This window comes from Sus scrofa, chromosome 3 (genome assembly GCF_054392235.1).
Source record: "Sus scrofa isolate SSC_HxYL_T2T_F1_AM1 chromosome 3, Sscrofa_HxYL_maternal_Yorkshire_Landrace_v2.0, whole genome shotgun sequence".
Lineage (NCBI taxonomy): Eukaryota > Metazoa > Chordata > Mammalia > Artiodactyla > Suidae > Sus > Sus scrofa.
In genome coordinates this window covers 52,963,238-52,979,711 of record NC_139385.1, presented here as the reverse complement: position 1 = coordinate 52,979,711, position 16,474 = coordinate 52,963,238, and the positions used below count along the sequence as shown (strand labels likewise).

The window sequence follows — 16,474 nt, the reverse complement described above, 5'->3', positions numbered from 1 at the left end:
CTACAAAGGTACCCATAGGCACTCCTGACATGAGGATGGGAATCTTCAGGGAAGAGCCAGGAGGATCTCCACAACTCTGCAGGGGGTTCTGAGGCCCTGTGAGCAGGTACCTCAAGTCTGCAGGCTTCTGCAAGGGGGAGTCAAGCCTCATCGCCTTTGACACCCACTCCTACTGCCCTGGGCTGGATGTGGTGCAGAGGCTGACCACAGCAGAAGGAGTTTTTTCTGCATCACTAATGCAAATCTTCACTTTTTAGAATGATTAGATCCTTTGATTTAGCCAGTATTTTTGAAGTGCCTGTTAATTCAAAGACTGATTCCAGCTCCAGAAGTCCCATAGCACTGGTGACTCAGACGGGCTCAGGGAACAGGGACATCAAGGACAAGGGGTCATCTGGACCTTGGGCTCAGGTGACAGTAGAACCTCATCTGGGTTCCAAATTGGTGCAGAAGAGGAGAGAGCAGGAGAGCGAGCACCAGAAACAAGGCAGAACAGGCACCTCATCTGCATTCACCCCAAGCTTCCCTGGGGGTCTGGAAATGGGGCCCTGAGGGCAGACTTCACAGGGGACAGGAGATGGCCTAGGTCCTGGCACTGTCCATCCTTTGAACACGAGGCCAGCCGTGCCCTGGCAGGTAGGCCAAGTAGAGGGACAGGGGATTCTGCCCACTCTGCCTAGGATATCAGGCCAAGGCACCCTCAGAGATGTTCCCCCCTTGCTGGGGTCACAGACAGAACCAAGGCTCAGAGAAGCCACAGGCGACCAGGTGCACAGCAGTGAGGCTTTAGCAGCTAGAGCCTAGTGTCCCCACAGCTGTTCTGTTCTCCCCCAAGGGACCAGACTGAGTGGGAGGGGCTCACCCACCTGGAGACCGGAAATGTCCATCTTCTCCCGGACACTGAACTTCTGGCCCATGAGCCGCAGTTTGGGCACACAGTAAAGGATCATGCTGTTGAACTGCGATAAGCACAGGATGGGCAGGCCCGGAGCGAGGGGAGCTGGATCCCACACAGCAGCCCAGGGAGGAGGTGGGGCGTGGCTCTAGCAGGGCGGGGCGGCGGGGGGGTGGGGGTGGCTAGGTGGGGCTGGGCTGACTGTGGGTGTGGCGTTTGCTGGGCTGGGGGCGTGGCTCTGCAGCTGGTTGGACCTAGGTTGGGCGAGGGTGTGGCTCCGCCACTGAGTGGGGCCAGGCTCTGCACCTGGGCTGAGCTTGGCGTGGCAGGGGAGTAGCTCCGCTGCTGGGCAGGCTGGGCTGGGTGTGGCTGGACTGGGGTGGGGGTGGGGCGGTGGGCTCACCAGGAAGAGGTGCCTGTCCTGAGCCGTGCCATTCTTGGCTGACAGCTTCTGGATGTGGCCCTCCTTGATCAGCTCATTTGCAGGGTTGACGATGTCTTCCTCCCCACCCAGTCTCTCGTACACCTCCAAGAGCTTGTGCATTTTCTCCTACGAGAGAACGAGAGACTGGGGCTCAGGCAACTGTGCAGCCACATGGACTGGAGGGAACCCAGAGGTGAGTGGAACCCTGCTCTGCAAGTGTGGTCCAGAACCAGGAAGGGATCACAGCCTGCTGACAATAAGGTGGGAGGGAAAACGCAGGGTGACCCTAAAGACGGTCACTGCCCTTTGCAGAGAATAATAAGTAATAATAACTGCTAACACCATTGCTATGTGCCCGACCCTGTTCTACACAATGCAGGTATCAGCTCATTTAATTCTAGCACTGATCCTATGAGGTGGGTGCCATTATTATCTTCAATTTTACAAAGAAACTGGGGCACAGAGAGATCAGGTGAGTTGCTGGAGATGGTTCAGCTAGAGAACTGGGACTAGCCTTTGCAGCTCGCACACTGCACTCCAGCTCCTTCTCTGGGGGAGCAGCGATGGGCATCAGGTCAGAGGAGACATGTTGGGCAGCTGCAGCTTTTGCCCTGGACAGTCATCTGCTCTTATGGTAGCCTTAACCTGGTTTCCTGCTCCACCATCAGAGGGCCCAGAGCATCATGGGACCAGACCTGTGCCTATCTGCACGTCATCTCCCTCTGGCCTCGAGACTGGTTGGGTGGTGGTTGAATGGCCAACCAACACCCCTGGGGTGTGAGGGAAGAGAGTAGGCAGCTCGTTGCTCTAGCTCTAAGCTGAGAGGCCACAGATCTTGACCAGTTGCTGCCAGGACTAGGGCCTGAGCCAGGAAGGAAGGAGTGAACACAGCAGAAGTCAGAGCTGAGCCTGCAGGAACCTCTGCCCAGCAACAGGGAGCTGGGTTCCACCATGCTGCAGCAGCCACTGCCCCTGAACCTGACACATCTTAGCCTGCAGGCCCCTGGGACAAGGCTGATTTGGCTGGCCCTTCTGGTGTGGACACAGGTAGTAGATGTGGGCATGAGAGCAGGAGGGGGCGCCAGCACGGAGGGTGAGGGGAGCAGACAAGGCAGGGCCGCAGAGGGGGCTTGTGTACTGGGGGGCTGGGTGTGCAGTGGGCATGTAGGAGAGCTTGTGTGTACCTGGGAGGCAGCGGCAGGCCAGGAGGGTTTTGAATAGGGAGTGACAAAATAAGTGACTCATAGAAAGCCCTGGGTGGAGAAGTGTGGATCAGAAGCCAAGGAGGGAGTTCCCTGGTGCAGAGGAAATGAATCCGACTTGGAACCATGAGGTTGCAGGGTTGGATCCCTGGCCTCGCTCAGTGGGTTAAGGATCCAGCGTTGCCGTGAGCTGTGGCGTAGATCGCAGACGCGGCTCAGATCCAGCATTGCTGTGGCTCTGGTGTAGGCCAGCGGCTGCAGCTCCGATTAGACCCATGAGAACCTCCATGTGCTGAGGGTGTGGACCTAAAAGATTAAAAAAAAAAAAAAAAAAAAGCAGCCAAGGAGACTGGAAGTGGGGAGGCTGGTGTGGTGGTCCAGGCTGAGGGGTTGGGAGCATGAGGAGGCTCCCATGAGCACACACTGATGACAGACCTTGCCCCAGCCCTGACTAGAGCCCCCTGCCTGTCACAGAGGACTCTCCAGACTTGGAGAGAGAACTGTCACACATGGGCATGCTACAGTGGAACAGGTGTCCACACCCAGGGCCTCGTCCATGCCCCTCAGAGATGTAGGCCATGGGGGCCCCCAAAGGTCCACAGGCTGTGTGTGAGCTTCACCCCCGGAGACTTGTCTATGCACCTCAGAGATGTAGGCCATGGGGGCCCCCAAAGGTCCACAGGCCGTGTGTGAGCTCAGGACCTTGGACTTCCACGAAGGAGCTCTTTCTCCTTCATTAGATGTAGTCTTAGGGAATAATGAAAGGGGGAGGCAGATAAAAAAGACCTAGAATGAAATGTCACCTGTTTAGGGTGTCATGGGTGCCCCACAGCGGCCCATCTGGTCTGGGGGCTCTAGACCCAAACCTGGGACAGGCAGGTAAGGAGGACCCAGGATGTGGCCCACCCATGGCAAGAGCTGTCCCCAAACAAGCGGCCTGTCTCCTTTCTCACTTTTAAGAGATGTGGGGTCAAAGAAATATTTCACTTTCTTTTTCTTCTCGAAAAACAACAGTGGCCTTGGGAAAGTAAATAGGTCTCAGGATTGAGAGAACCAGGGCTGGGTGGGGACTGTGGTAGCCTGGAGAGCTGGCCCATGGAGGCGGTGCCTCACCTTGTCCCAGGTTGTAGTGTGGGCCTGGGGCTTTCCAGGTTTTCCAGTAAAGCCAGGAATTTGAATGCTCCTGTGAAATGCTCTGAACTTTAATTCTGGGCAAGGATTTAGAAATTCTTACACCATGTGCAGGCAGTGTGGGGCCAAACAAGGGCCTGTGAGGCAGGGCCACCTGGTTCAAAGGGCACTGATATAGGCTAGGAGACCTTCCCATCCGCAGACCCCATTACCTGGAGGTGTTAAATCTACAAGGGGGGAAGCTGTCTCCTCCACCTTCAGGCCATATTTGGAGGTGGGGCCTTTGGTGGGTGATTCAGTGCAGAGGAGGTCATGTCATGGGGGAGGGAAAGGGAGAAGGGGCGAGGATATGTTTGTCATGATGAGGTTAGAGCCCTGATAAAAGAGACACCAGAGAGCTTGCTCTCTCTCTTTGCCATGTGAGGACACAGCAGGAAGGTGGCTGTCTGCACACCAGGGATCAAATCTGCCAGCACCTTGACCTTGGACTCCCAGCCTCCGGAACAGTAAGAGTAAATGTCTGCTGTTGAAGCTGCCCGGTCCACCATGCATTGCTATAGCAGCCCCCACTAATGAAGACAGAGCTTCAGTGAATGAATGAACAATGAAATGAATGATGCTAACACTGGGAGTTAAGACTAAGAGCCCCATTAGATAGGTTCTGTCAGTGACCTTATTTTACAGATGGGGAAACTGAGGCACAGAGTGCTGAATACCTTACCAGCAATCACCAAGCTGGTAAGAGGCAGGCCCATCCAGCTGTCAGTAGAGCCTCTTCTTCCTGGCGGCCAGATGGGTGAGCATGCATGCTGATGAGGCCTGGCCCACCCTGTGCTCTCCCTGCCCCAAACTGCTGGTCCCTGGGCATCTTCCAGGAGCCCCCAGACTCACCATTTTCCGAATGGCAGCATTGGAGTGGTTGGCAGCGGTGGAGATGAGCTCCAAAGACCCTGCAGGAGGAAGACAGGGTCAAGCTGCAGTGAGCCTAGGGGCTCCACATAGGCTATGGCCCTGGGAGGCTGGGTGCCAGGTTCTGCCCTGCTCCCACCCTTTCCCATGGTGGTACTAGGCTGCTCATGAGGCCTGGCCCAGGGTGGGGGTGGGGTGCAGCCCTGCAGATCCATCCCACTTGCTGGGGGGTCTGCAAGGCTGGCCTTCTGCTCTCCTGTGCACACCCTGCCGCATGCTGCTCACCAGCTGCTGCCAACAAGCCAGGAGCAGCCCTGCCAGCCCTACAGGGTCTTCCTTGGGTCCTAAGCTCTGCCAGCACTTAGCAGCCCTCTCCACAGGACCACCATCCACCCCCTACGCTGCAATGGGGGCAGGGGCATTTTTCCCTCACACTCAGCTACCCTCAGTAGCTGTGCCTTGTTTAAGGGGCACTTGGAGCTTTCTTCTCTCTCTGTCTATCTCAGTCTCTTTGTCTGCTTCTCTCTTTCTGCCTCTGACTTGCTTCCTCTGTCTCTCCAGATGTGGGTTTTCAGCAAGGGCCCCAGTTCCCACCACCCAGGAGCCCCTCAGCCTGTGGCTGGCCTGGCTCACTCTCTGCATCCTTCCAGTCCGGGGCATCCTCTGGGAGCCTCTTTAGATAGTCCTTGAGCAGCAGCTCGTAGCGGGGGACCCTCTGCACAGGCTCCAGCATGTGGTGCTGCAGAGTCAGATTTCCACACATCTCCTGCTTCTGTGGGGAGACAGAGGTAGCATGGGTCCCAGGACCACCCCCTGCTTCCAGCCTCTACAGCCCCCAGGAGGCAGCCTGCTGACCACATCTTACAGTAGAGGAAATGGAGGCTTGGGGAGGCTGAACAAGGGAGTAGGGAGCCGACCCCTAGGCAGGCCAGCTCTAGACTAGTGCTGGCGTTTGGATACACATCCTCACTGGGGGCTGTCCCTGGGGACAGCTGGGAAGGCTCAGATGTAAGTGAGGGGCTGCGGGTGCAGGGGCGCGGGCAGAAGGGAGAAGAAGACACTCAGATAGCATCAGAGCTTCCTCTCTGGGAAGGGCTGAGGATGCTGAGAGATGCAGGAGATCTAGGACTGTACACTAAGAAATCATGATTACAGGGAGTTCCCATCGTGGCGCAGTGGTTAACGAATCCGACTAGGAACCATGAGGTTGCGGGTTTGATCCCTGCCCTTGCTTAGTGGGTTGACGATCCCGCGTTGCCATGAGCTGTGGTGTAGGTTGCAGATGCGGCTCGGATCCCGCATTGCTGTGGCTCTGGCGTAGGCCGGTGGCTACAGCTCCGATTAGACCCCTAGCCTGGGAACCTCCATATTCCGCGGGAGCGGCCCAAAGAAATAGCAAAAAGACAAAAAAAAAAAAAAAAAAAAAAAAAAGAAATCATGATTACAGCAGGACCTGATTACAGTGGGATCTGAGGAAAACACAGAAAGTTATCAAGGGGCCACCCCAAATCTGGCCTGGCCCTCCAAATCCTCAGCAGAGAGGGGGGCTCAGTGCCCATTAACTCTCCAGGATACACTTATGGAATGTAGATGCACTTATGCACGTGTTGAAACACATGTATGTACACATGTGCATGTGTGTATGTACTACATGTATGCATGGATGTGCATGTGGTACAGACTTCAAAGATTTTTTTTTAATTACTGTATTTAAAATTGGTGAATGAGGCTAATTAAACCCCCAAAATTTTGTATAGAAAACAACATCATAAAGTGAAACAATGAAACATCAATGGGGAAAAATAATTTGCAACGCATCTGACAGTTAACAGCTGACATGTTTTTTGCTTTTTAGGGCCACACACTTGGCACATAGAGGTTCCCAGGCTAGGGGTCCAATTGGAGCTGTAGCCGCCGGCCTACACCAGAGCCACAGCAACGCAGGATCTGAGCCTTGTCTGCGACCTTCACCACAGCTCATGGCAATGCTGGATTCTTAACCAGCTGAGCAAGGCCGGGGATAGAAACCGCGTCCTCATGGATGCTAGTTAGGTTCGTTAACTGCTGAGTCACGATGGGAACTCCAATAGCTGACATTCTTAACGCATAAAAACCTAATGAATCAAGAAGAGCAACATGGCAATAGGCAACAGCAACCTGAGGTGTGAACGGGCTCTTTGCAAAAAAGAGAAAGAAAAGATTTATGCAAGATTTTCCTAAGTGCTTGCATTAATGATCCAGATTCTAGCAAATCACTGTGACGACACAGATTGCACACCCTCTTTGAGCCACAATTTCCTCACCCGTGAAATGAGAACAATGGCTTGTCTCGTGGAGTTCTTTTAAGGATCAAAGACTCAGTAGAGCATCTGGACATATCTCCCAATTTTACTGATTTTCTCCACATTGAAACACAAACCCAGCACTGTGTCCATGAAGCCGAGGTGGGGCTGCCCTACCTGGATGCCTTGAACGATGTCTTTAAACAGTGGTGAGCGCTGGGTCCAGGTGCTCACCAGCTCCACAGCCCGGTCAAAGTTCTTGACATACTCGCCATACATCTTGAGGAACGGGGCCAGCTTCTGCAGGATATCTCCAAGCCGGGGGTTGGTGTCCCTTCGTGGGGGAGTGAGATCATCAGACAAATAGCTTCAGCAGAGGGCGAAGGTAGGACAGGGACTTCACTGGGGGGCTATGGGGCAGTGGTCTGCTCCCAGCCCTGTGTGATGTGGGCACGCTGGTCACCCTCTATGTCAGGTAGGATGGGGAAATAGAGTGTTAGCTGGAGGTCAGTGAAAGGGTCGTGTAAAGTACTTAAACAGTGCAGTCACAGAAACATTGCTCTGTGAACAAAAGCAGGGGGTGTGGAGTTCCCTGGTGGCTCACAGGTTAAGGATGTGGCGTTGTCACTGCTGCGGCATGGGTTATTGCTGTGGTACAGGTTCAATCCCTGGCCCAGGTGCTTCCGCATGCAGTGGGCTCAGCCAAAAACAGTAACAATAACAACAGCCAAAACCCCAGAAGTTGTTAGCAGTAATGGAACCACTCCAGTGAGAAGCCACAGTTATCAGAGAACCAAGGAGTTCCCACTGTGGCACAGTGGGTTAAGAATCAGACTGCAGTGGCTTAGGTCGCTGCAGAAGTGTGGGTTCGATGCCCAGCACAGTGGGTTAAGGATCTGGCATTACTGCAGCTGTGGCCTGGATTCAGTCCCTGGCCTGAGAAGTTCCATATGCCACAGGTAGGGCCATTAAAAAAGAGAGAGAGAAAGAATCAACTCTGGCAAAGTTATGGGAAAGCAGTACTGTGTAATAACGACTGGTTTGGACAAAGATTTGGAAATAAAGCTCAAAAAGCATAAAATACGTTAATAATCTTTAACCTTAGAACTGTGGGAGAGTTATCCTAAAGAAATCATCAAAAAAGTGTACGCACAAAGTCATCCTCAGCAATGTTACTAGGAAGGCCAAGCCAGCCCTGAGCTTCAACCCATTGGCCTTAGGGACAGAGTATAACCTGCTCTGCAGATGGAGAGTGTCCTTCTAAAGATGACAAATTTACCTGGACTCTCACTGAGCCTTGCAGGGGCAGGGACACCCCCCAATTATGCCCCCCACCCCCCAGTCTCTGTGCTCTCCCTGGTGAGGCTGCAGCTTAGAGAATGGGCTCTTGGGGACACCATGGGAGAACTGCACACTGGCTCAAGCCAGGCCAGCGAAGAGGGGAGATAGAGCCACCAAAGCAAAGCTGCAGTAGCACCCACAACAGAGAGGGGAGCACATAGATGAGGAATGGCAAGCTGGCGGCCATGCCTGTGAGGTTTTATTACCATTTCTTGCAGCTGAGCTGTTCCTCTGCTATGAGTGAATAGAAGCAGCAGAGGGATGGACACACAGGGACACTGTTGAGGGAGAAAAGCTTCTCATTTTTTTAAAGCAAAGGCGCATTATATCCTAGGAGGGAAGATAAACCGACAAGTATGCTCTATTCTTTGTGTAGTGTTTATAAATGTCAAACTTTATTTATTTATTTATTTATTTATTTATTTAATTTTCTGGGGCTGCACCTGAGGCATATGGAGGTTCTCAGGCTAGAGGTCTAATCGGAGCTGTAGCCACTGGCCTATGCCAGAGCCACAGCAACTCAGGATCCAAGCTGCATCTGCAACCTATACCACAGCTCATGGCAACACCGGAACCTTAACCCACTGAGCGAGGCCAGGGATCAAACACAAAACCTCATGGTCCCTAGTCGGATTCGTTAAACACTGAGCCACGCTGGGAACTCCTCAAACTTCATTTAAATCCCACAAAGCTCTGACCAGGTATTAAAGCCCCTTTAATTTGCAAATGAAGAAGCCAAGACTTGGAGACACTGAGAGGCTGTGGGGTCAGGACTGACCCAGGACCCTGCAGAAAGAGAGCCCAGGGCACTATGAGACAGCCCTCCCCTGCCCCCAGGTGCTTCCTGGCTTTGGGGCATGCAGACCCTGTATTTAGAGGCTGATTGGCAGGGAGAATTCAACAAAACCCCACAACAGAATCACCATGACCCTTAACCACCAACGGCATTGGAAAGAAACTGCCTGGGAGATACCGGCCCCTCTGCCTCTCCGCACCATGCGCTGCACTTACCACTCAGTTGTGATCCGTGTCTGCAGCTCAGGCAGGAGGAACTGCCCGTGGAAGCGGTAGATGGAGGAGATGTTAGAGAAGATGCCTGTGGTAACTTCTGAAGGGATCCCTGCTTCTGTCAGCTGGGTGCAGAAAACCTGGGCACAGAGAAGCCCGCACAGTGGTCACTTGGTGCGCATCACTGCAGATATAGTTATAATCATGCTTCTGCTGCAGGTATAGGAGCTGGAGAGAGGCTGCCTCTTTCTTTTCATCAAGAAAACACAGCTCCCAGTGTTTTCTTGATGAACCTCCCACTTCATCAGTGCAGCTCCAAGAAACTTATGGTCTTAAAGCAAGCTCACTTATGGCTAAGAATTGGGGGTGAGGCGGGGACGGTCCCCTCTAGACAGGGACATTGCATCTTTCTTTCATCCACCTCTTCTGGGGAATGGATGGTCCTAATTTCCTTTCTGTGCTTTGTGAGCTACAAACAGAAACAGCACCAGTTTCTGTTGGGGTTTTACTTCCTGTGCTTATTAACCCCAAGTTGCCAAGTGAGCAAGGAGAGTGCCACCCACTGTCCCAACTACTTAGGCAGGAAGAGTCCAGAGGCCATTTACATGCTCAGATAATTTAACTGCCAGGAAGAGAAAAATCCAAGGTAATTGGACATGACCTTTGCCCCAGAGTCATGAGTTCTGAAAGCAAAAACTAAGAATTTCTTGAGGAGACTTAAATTTGCCTGAGTTTTAGTATTCATAACAGTCATACTCCAATTGCAAGGCCTAGCTAGTGCTAAGATAGAAAGTTTGCCTCTGAGACTGCTCACTGAAACTCTGGAAGTGGACACAGGCAGGTCTCAAGCCAAGAGGGCTACCTGGTCTAGCAGATGCAGCCGTTTCACGTAGGTCTCCTCGGTGTGCAGGAGCTCCTGGGCAATGTGGAGCAGCTTCTGAGGCTTAGAGCACTGCAAAGAAAAGAGCAACAGCTCACCTGGGGAAGATGAGCTTTGGGGAAGCAGTCTCTAACAATGGATACCTGCTTTATCAGGGGCCCTGAGGGGCCAGAGGAGGCTGCTGAGACTGGAATGTGGGGCTCAGTTCTCAGAGACAGGATTTCCAGGGAAACTTCTGGAGAAGGCATAACAGTTTCCACCATTACCTCCAAAGCTTCTGCAGCCCAGAGAAAATTCTGTCCTCCTGGGGCTTTGATTACAGAGCAGCTGCAATAGTCAAATCAAAATATGTTGCAGGGAGTTCCCGTTGTGGCTCAGTGGTAACGAACCAGACTAGGATCCATGAGGACTTGGTTTGATCCCTGGCCTCACTCAGTGAGTTAAGGATTTGGTGTTGCTGTGAGCTGTGGTGTAGGTTGCAAACACGGCTCAGATCCTGTGTTGCTGTGGCTGTGGTGCAGGCTGGCAGCTACAGCTCCAATTTGACCCGCAGTCTGGGAGCTTCCAGATGCCACAGGTGTGGCCCTAAAGAAAAAAAGCAAACAAACAAACTCCATGTATATTGTGGAGTGACAGATTATAAAGCTATAGGCCCTCCTTCTCCCACAGAGACATGGAGCTAGCAACCATACAGCAACAAGAATACCTCTGTGAAAACTCTGGATACCAGCTGAGAGGCTACAGCTTCCAAGCCACTGTAAAACCAAGAAGAGAGTCTAGCAGTAGAGTAGGAAATCTGGTATGTTTGGCACAGCCTTTTGCACTTCTCCCCCATGCAGCACAGCATGACTGGGAGGAATCCTTTCCTCTACTGGGGCTCCTTCCTCTGGATGGAAACAAAGGCTGGAATTTTGCATCCAATGTTCTGCCTTGTCTGGGAGCTGCCTGAGGGACTGGTTTCTGTCTTGCCTGACTTGGAGTGTTGTCATGACCAGCACCAGAGCCTGACAGCCACTTAAAGCAGAGGCAAGCCGGACATTAGAGCTGATGTGCTGCAGGCAGATGCCAGGGGAGCAAGAGATCAGACATAGTTTATGGGTCTCAGAACTTTCAGCCTGATTGGTGAAGGTTCTCCCTGCACAAAGTCAGCATGCAAAGACTGGAGAGGTGGTTGGTTTTCAGATGTCCAAATTCCAGCAAAAAATTACAAAGAAACAAGAAAACATAGATCAATTACAGGAACAAAATAAAATTTCAGAAATCAACCATTAAGAAACATAGACCTATGAAACTCTCACTGTGGCTCAGCAGAAATGAAACTGACTAATATCCATGCAGATGCAGGTTCAATCCCTGGCTCTGCTCAGTGCATTAAGGATCTTGCATTGCTGTGAGCTGCAGTATAAGTCAAAGACGCAGCTCCAATCTGGCATTGCTGTGTCTGTGATATAGGCTGGCAGCTGCGGCTCTGATTTGACCTCTAGCCTGGGAACTTCCACGTGCCACACATGCAGCAACCCCCCAAAAAAAAGAAAGAAAGAAAAAAGAAAAAACAAGAAACATAGATCTATGAGCAACCTACAAAAAATATTAAACACCTGTCATATAGATGCTCAATGAACTAAAAAACAACACAAAAAACTAAATGAAATCAGAATTGATGCATGAACTAAATAAGAGTATCAATTAATAAATAGAAACTATAAAAAAGAGCCAACAGAAATTTTAAAGCTGAAAAATTTAATAACTAGCCTGAAAAACTCAAGCTAGATCATTTGAACTCATCAAATCATAGGAGCACAAAGCAAAAACAATGAAGGCAAAGCAAAGTTCCCTAAGAATACTATCAAATGGAGCAATATCAGAGTCTCAGAAGAAGAGAGTGAAAGGAGCACAGAGCTTACTTTAAGAATTAAAGGCTGTATTTTCAGCAATATGGTTGCAACTAGAGATGATCATACTAGGTGAAGTAATTCAGAAAGAGAAGGACAAATACCATATGATGTCACTCTTATGTGGAATCTAAAATATGGCACAAATGAACCTATCTGCAAAACAGAAACAGACATGGAGAACAGACTTGTGATTGCCAAGGGGGAGGGAGTGGGATGGACCGGCAGTCTGGGGTTAGTAGATGTAAACTATTACATTTAGAATGGATAAATAGCAAGGTCCTACTGTATAGCACAGGGAACTATAACCAATCTCCTGGGATAAACCATGATGGAACATAATATTACGACTGAGTCACTTTGCTGTGCAGCAGAAATTGGCACAACACTGCAAATCAACTAGACTTTAATAAACCATTAAAAAATAAATAAATTCAAGTTCCTGGTGTGGCTCAGTGGTTAATGAATCCAACTAGGAACCATGAGGTTGCGGGTTCGATCCCTGGCCTTGCTTAGTGGGTTAAGGATCCGGCATTGCCATGAGCTGTGGTGTAGGTTGCAGACGCAGCTCGGATCCTGTGTTGCTATGGCTCTGGTGTAGGCTGGTGGCTACAGCTCTGATTGGACTCCTGGCCTGGGAACCTCCATATGCCCTGGGAGCGGCTCAAGAAATGGCAAAAAGACAAAAATAAATAAATAAATAAATAAATTTTTAAAAATAAGAAATTTGAACAACAAAAAGAATTAATGGCTGAAAACTTCCCAAGTATGAGGAAAGAAATGGACAAACACATTTAAGAAGCTCACAGGACTCCAACTAGAATAAATCCAAAGAACCACACTGGGAGCTGTTATTTAGAAAAAATAATAAAAGGAGTGGGATGATATATTTAAAGTGCTGAAAGGAAAAAACTTTCAACTAAGAATACCATATCCAGAAAAGTCGTCCTTCAAAGAAGAAGAAATTAAGACTTTCCCAAATAAAGAAAGGATAAAGAGTTCATTACCACTAGACATGCTATATAAGAAATGCTAAAGGAAGTCCTTCAAGTTGTGAAAAGACGGTAGATAGCAATATGAAGTTGTACAAAAATATGTTTCTTCAGTAAAAGTGAATGCATGAATATAGTAACCTGTAGTATCATAATTTTTGGCACAAAATAACACAAAAAGGACAAAAACATTTAAAAACTAGAAATCTATGTTAAAGGGCATATGTGTGTGTGTGTGAGAGAGAGACAGATTTGTGACATCAATAACTAGAGTGTGGGGGAAGGGAGCTATAAAGGAATAGAGTTTTTGTAAATCACTGAAGTTTTTATCAGCTTAAAATAAGATGTTATAACTTTACAACATTTTATGTTATTGCAATAGGAAAAAATATAAAGAACATAAACAAAAGGAAATGAGAAGGGAATCGAAGCATATTATTACAAAAAACCAACTAAATTTAAAGCAGGAAAGCAGTAAGAGAGGGACAAAACTACAAAACTTACAGAAAACAATAAAAAAAAAAAAGGCAATAGTAAGTCCTTCCTTATCAGTAATTACTTTAAATGTGAAGGGATTAAGCACACCAAACAAAAGACATGGATTGGTTGTACAGATTTTTTTTTTTTTTAAAGCATCCAATTATATGCTACCTACAAGAAACTCACTTTAGATTTAAGGACATACTTAGGCTGAAAGTGAAAGATGGAAAAGATATTTCACACAAATTGTAAACAAAAGAGATTGAGTGGCCATACTTACATCAGACAAAATGGACTTTAAATAAAAAACTGTTAACATGATACAAAAAAAAGGATATTATAGAATGGTAAAAGGATCAATTCACCAAGAAAATATAACAATTATAAATATTTATGCACCAAACATCAGAGCTCCTAAATATATGCAGCAAACTTTGACAGAAGTGAAGAAAAAAAAAACAGATAGCCACCAAATAGTAGTAGGAGATTTAAATAATCCACTTTCAGCACTGGATAGGATATGCCCAATATCAATAAGGAAGCAGGGGATTTGAATAACACTAGACCAAATGAACCTAATAGACACATGCAGAACATCCCATCCAACAGCAGCAGAACACATTCTTCTCAAGTGCACACAGAACATTCTCTAGACCAGACCACATGTTAGGCCATAAAACAAGTGCTAAAAAACTCAAAAAGATTGAAATCATATAAAATATCTTTTCCAATCACAACAGAATTAAACTAGAAATCAACAGCACAGAGAAAGGGATTAAGCACACCAAACAAAAGACATGGATTGGTTGTACAGATTTTTTTTTTTTAAAGCATCCAATTATATGCTATTGGATGCTTTAAATCACAGATATGTAGAAATTCGACAATGTGCTCTTAAACAAGAGCCAAAGAAGTCAAAAAGGAAATTAGAAAATAACTTAAGACAAATGACAATGAAAACACAACATATCAAAACTTATGGAATGCAGCAAAAGCAGTGCTAAGAGGGATGCTTATAGTTGTAAAGGCATACTTGAAAAAGGAAGACGATCTCAAATCAACAATCTAACTATACCTCAAGATTAGAAAAAGAGCAACTAAACCCAAAGCAGTCAGGAGGAAGGAAATAACAGATTAGAGCAGAGATAAATGAAACAGAGTAGAAAAACAATGGAAAAATTTCAACATAACTAAGACCTGTTTTTTTAAAAAGACAAACGCTATTGACAAATCTTCAGCAAGACTTACCAAAAAATGAGAGAGGATTCAAATAAATAAAATGATACATGAAAGAGGAAACATTGCATAAGGGATCATAAGAGACAACTCTGAACAATTAAATGCCAGTAGTTGAATAACCTAGAAGAAATGGATAAATTCTTAGACACACACAACTACCAAGACTGAATCATGAAGAAAATAGAAAATCTGCACAAACCAATAGCAAATTAGGAGATTAAATAAGCAAGAAAAAAAACTTTCCAACAAAGAAAAGCCTAGGACCAGACGCCTTTACTGGAAAAATAATACCAATTGTTCTCAAAATTTTCCAAAACAATTAAGAAGGAACACTTTCTGACTCATTCTGTGAGGAAAGCATTACCCTGATACCAAAGCTTTAGGGCCTTGCTGACCCTGGAGGGTTGGTCCCTCCTAGGGTTCGTTAATTCCTAGAGGTATAAGGGATTCACCTGCAAGAATGTCTTTCAAATGCAAACCAACCCATCCAGAGCCGACACCCCAACCACCTTCTTGATATTTGCTATTCCCCTATTCCTGCCCTCATCACACAGGGCAAGGTGCCAGATACCCAGGGACAGCCCCTATGCCCAGAGCCCACTGAAATTATTCAAGCTGGCCAATCCTAGGCCTGATGACCATCTCACCCATCCCTTTCCTCAGAAACCACAATAAAAACTCCTGCTACATATGTAACATATAATATTTGTACATCAACTATACTTCAATAAAAAAAATTAAATGATTTCATGATTTTGAAAAAGACTTTTGCTCACAGTTCACTTCCTCTGCCTCCTGACCCACCCTCGTGCCTGCCCTCTGGTCCCCCCGGCATGAAATGCCCCCTCCTCTTGGAAACTTGGAGAAATAGACTGTCTTTCAATGGCAGTTGTCCTCTCCTGATTTGGTGGCTTCACAACAAATGAGTGAAATAATAAAACCTAGAGTAAAACAAGGCCCCAGCTCACCCGCTGAGATTGTGGCTTACAACTAATGCTGTGGGCCCGTGGCTGCGCTTTGCCCACCAAGGCTGCCTCTTGACAGGTTGACTGTGGCACCCAAGTACACACCTCACTGCTGGCACCAGGCCTGGGTGATGCCAATGTAACTGACGGCCACGCTAGTCAATACCATCTCCACTGGGAGCCAGCAGGTCTGACTCTGGGCAAGTAGCACCTGTGCTTTTCTTTGGACCCAGTCACTTGTAGTTTAGCCATGCCATGCTCCCCACCACCTGCATAGGCAGTCCCTCTAAGCCTGGGGCTATTGGATTTAATTCTGTGTCCCCGCAAGTCCCAGTGTAGAGTCAGGAGCCCAAAATGCTAAAGGGACTTGGACGAGCTTTCTCGCAAGGCTGACCCACCATATGTGGGCACACCTGCTTCCCAGGGCCATCTGCTCGGGTCTCCACTCCACATGCCTGGGCTCCCTTCCTGCCTCTGTCACACCCCCTGGGCGACCTGGGGTTTCCCCATTCATAAAACAAGGTGACAGGCATGCTGTCTTCCTCATGGGGGTTCTGCAAGGCAGGCACCAAGCATGGACCAAGAGTGGTGTTCCACTAAGACTGATCGCCACAGCCACCCTGGGGTGGAGTCCCTGTGCCACTGTGTGGCCATGGAACAGAGACTTGGGAGTGAGATCATCTCCCAAAGTATCAGGGAGACCCCTGCCTGCTTGATCCTTCCCCAGGGCCAGCTTAACCCATCACAGGGCCCTCTCTGAGCATGGCACCCGAGCGTGCACCCCACTGCTGGCACCAGCCCTGCGTGATGCCACTGTAAACCCCAAATGCCCTC

The 16,474-nt window shown here is 48.6% G+C and overlaps 1 protein-coding gene across 10 annotated transcripts in view; it reads right to left on the bottom strand.

Moving 5' to 3' along the window:
- Positions 1-16,474, bottom strand: part of FGD3 (FYVE, RhoGEF and PH domain containing 3) — a 130,569-nt gene that overhangs the window by 16,012 nt on the left and 98,083 nt on the right. For all 10 annotated transcript variants that reach the window (XR_014841151.1, XM_085018350.1, XM_085018345.1 and 7 more), the window contains 7 exons: positions 10,055-10,144; positions 9,196-9,332; positions 7,021-7,177; positions 5,195-5,333; positions 4,544-4,602; positions 1,299-1,445; positions 867-959 (listed from right to left, as the gene is read on the bottom strand). Coding sequence is in view for 9 of the 10 variants with exons in the window: in XM_085018350.1 (XP_084874476.1) it covers positions 867-959; positions 1,299-1,445; positions 4,544-4,602; positions 5,195-5,333; positions 7,021-7,177; positions 9,196-9,332; positions 10,055-10,144 (822 nt within the window). In the remaining variant the exon portion in view is untranslated. The remainder of the gene's footprint in view (positions 1-866; positions 960-1,298; positions 1,446-4,543; positions 4,603-5,194; positions 5,334-7,020; positions 7,178-9,195; positions 9,333-10,054; positions 10,145-16,474) is intronic.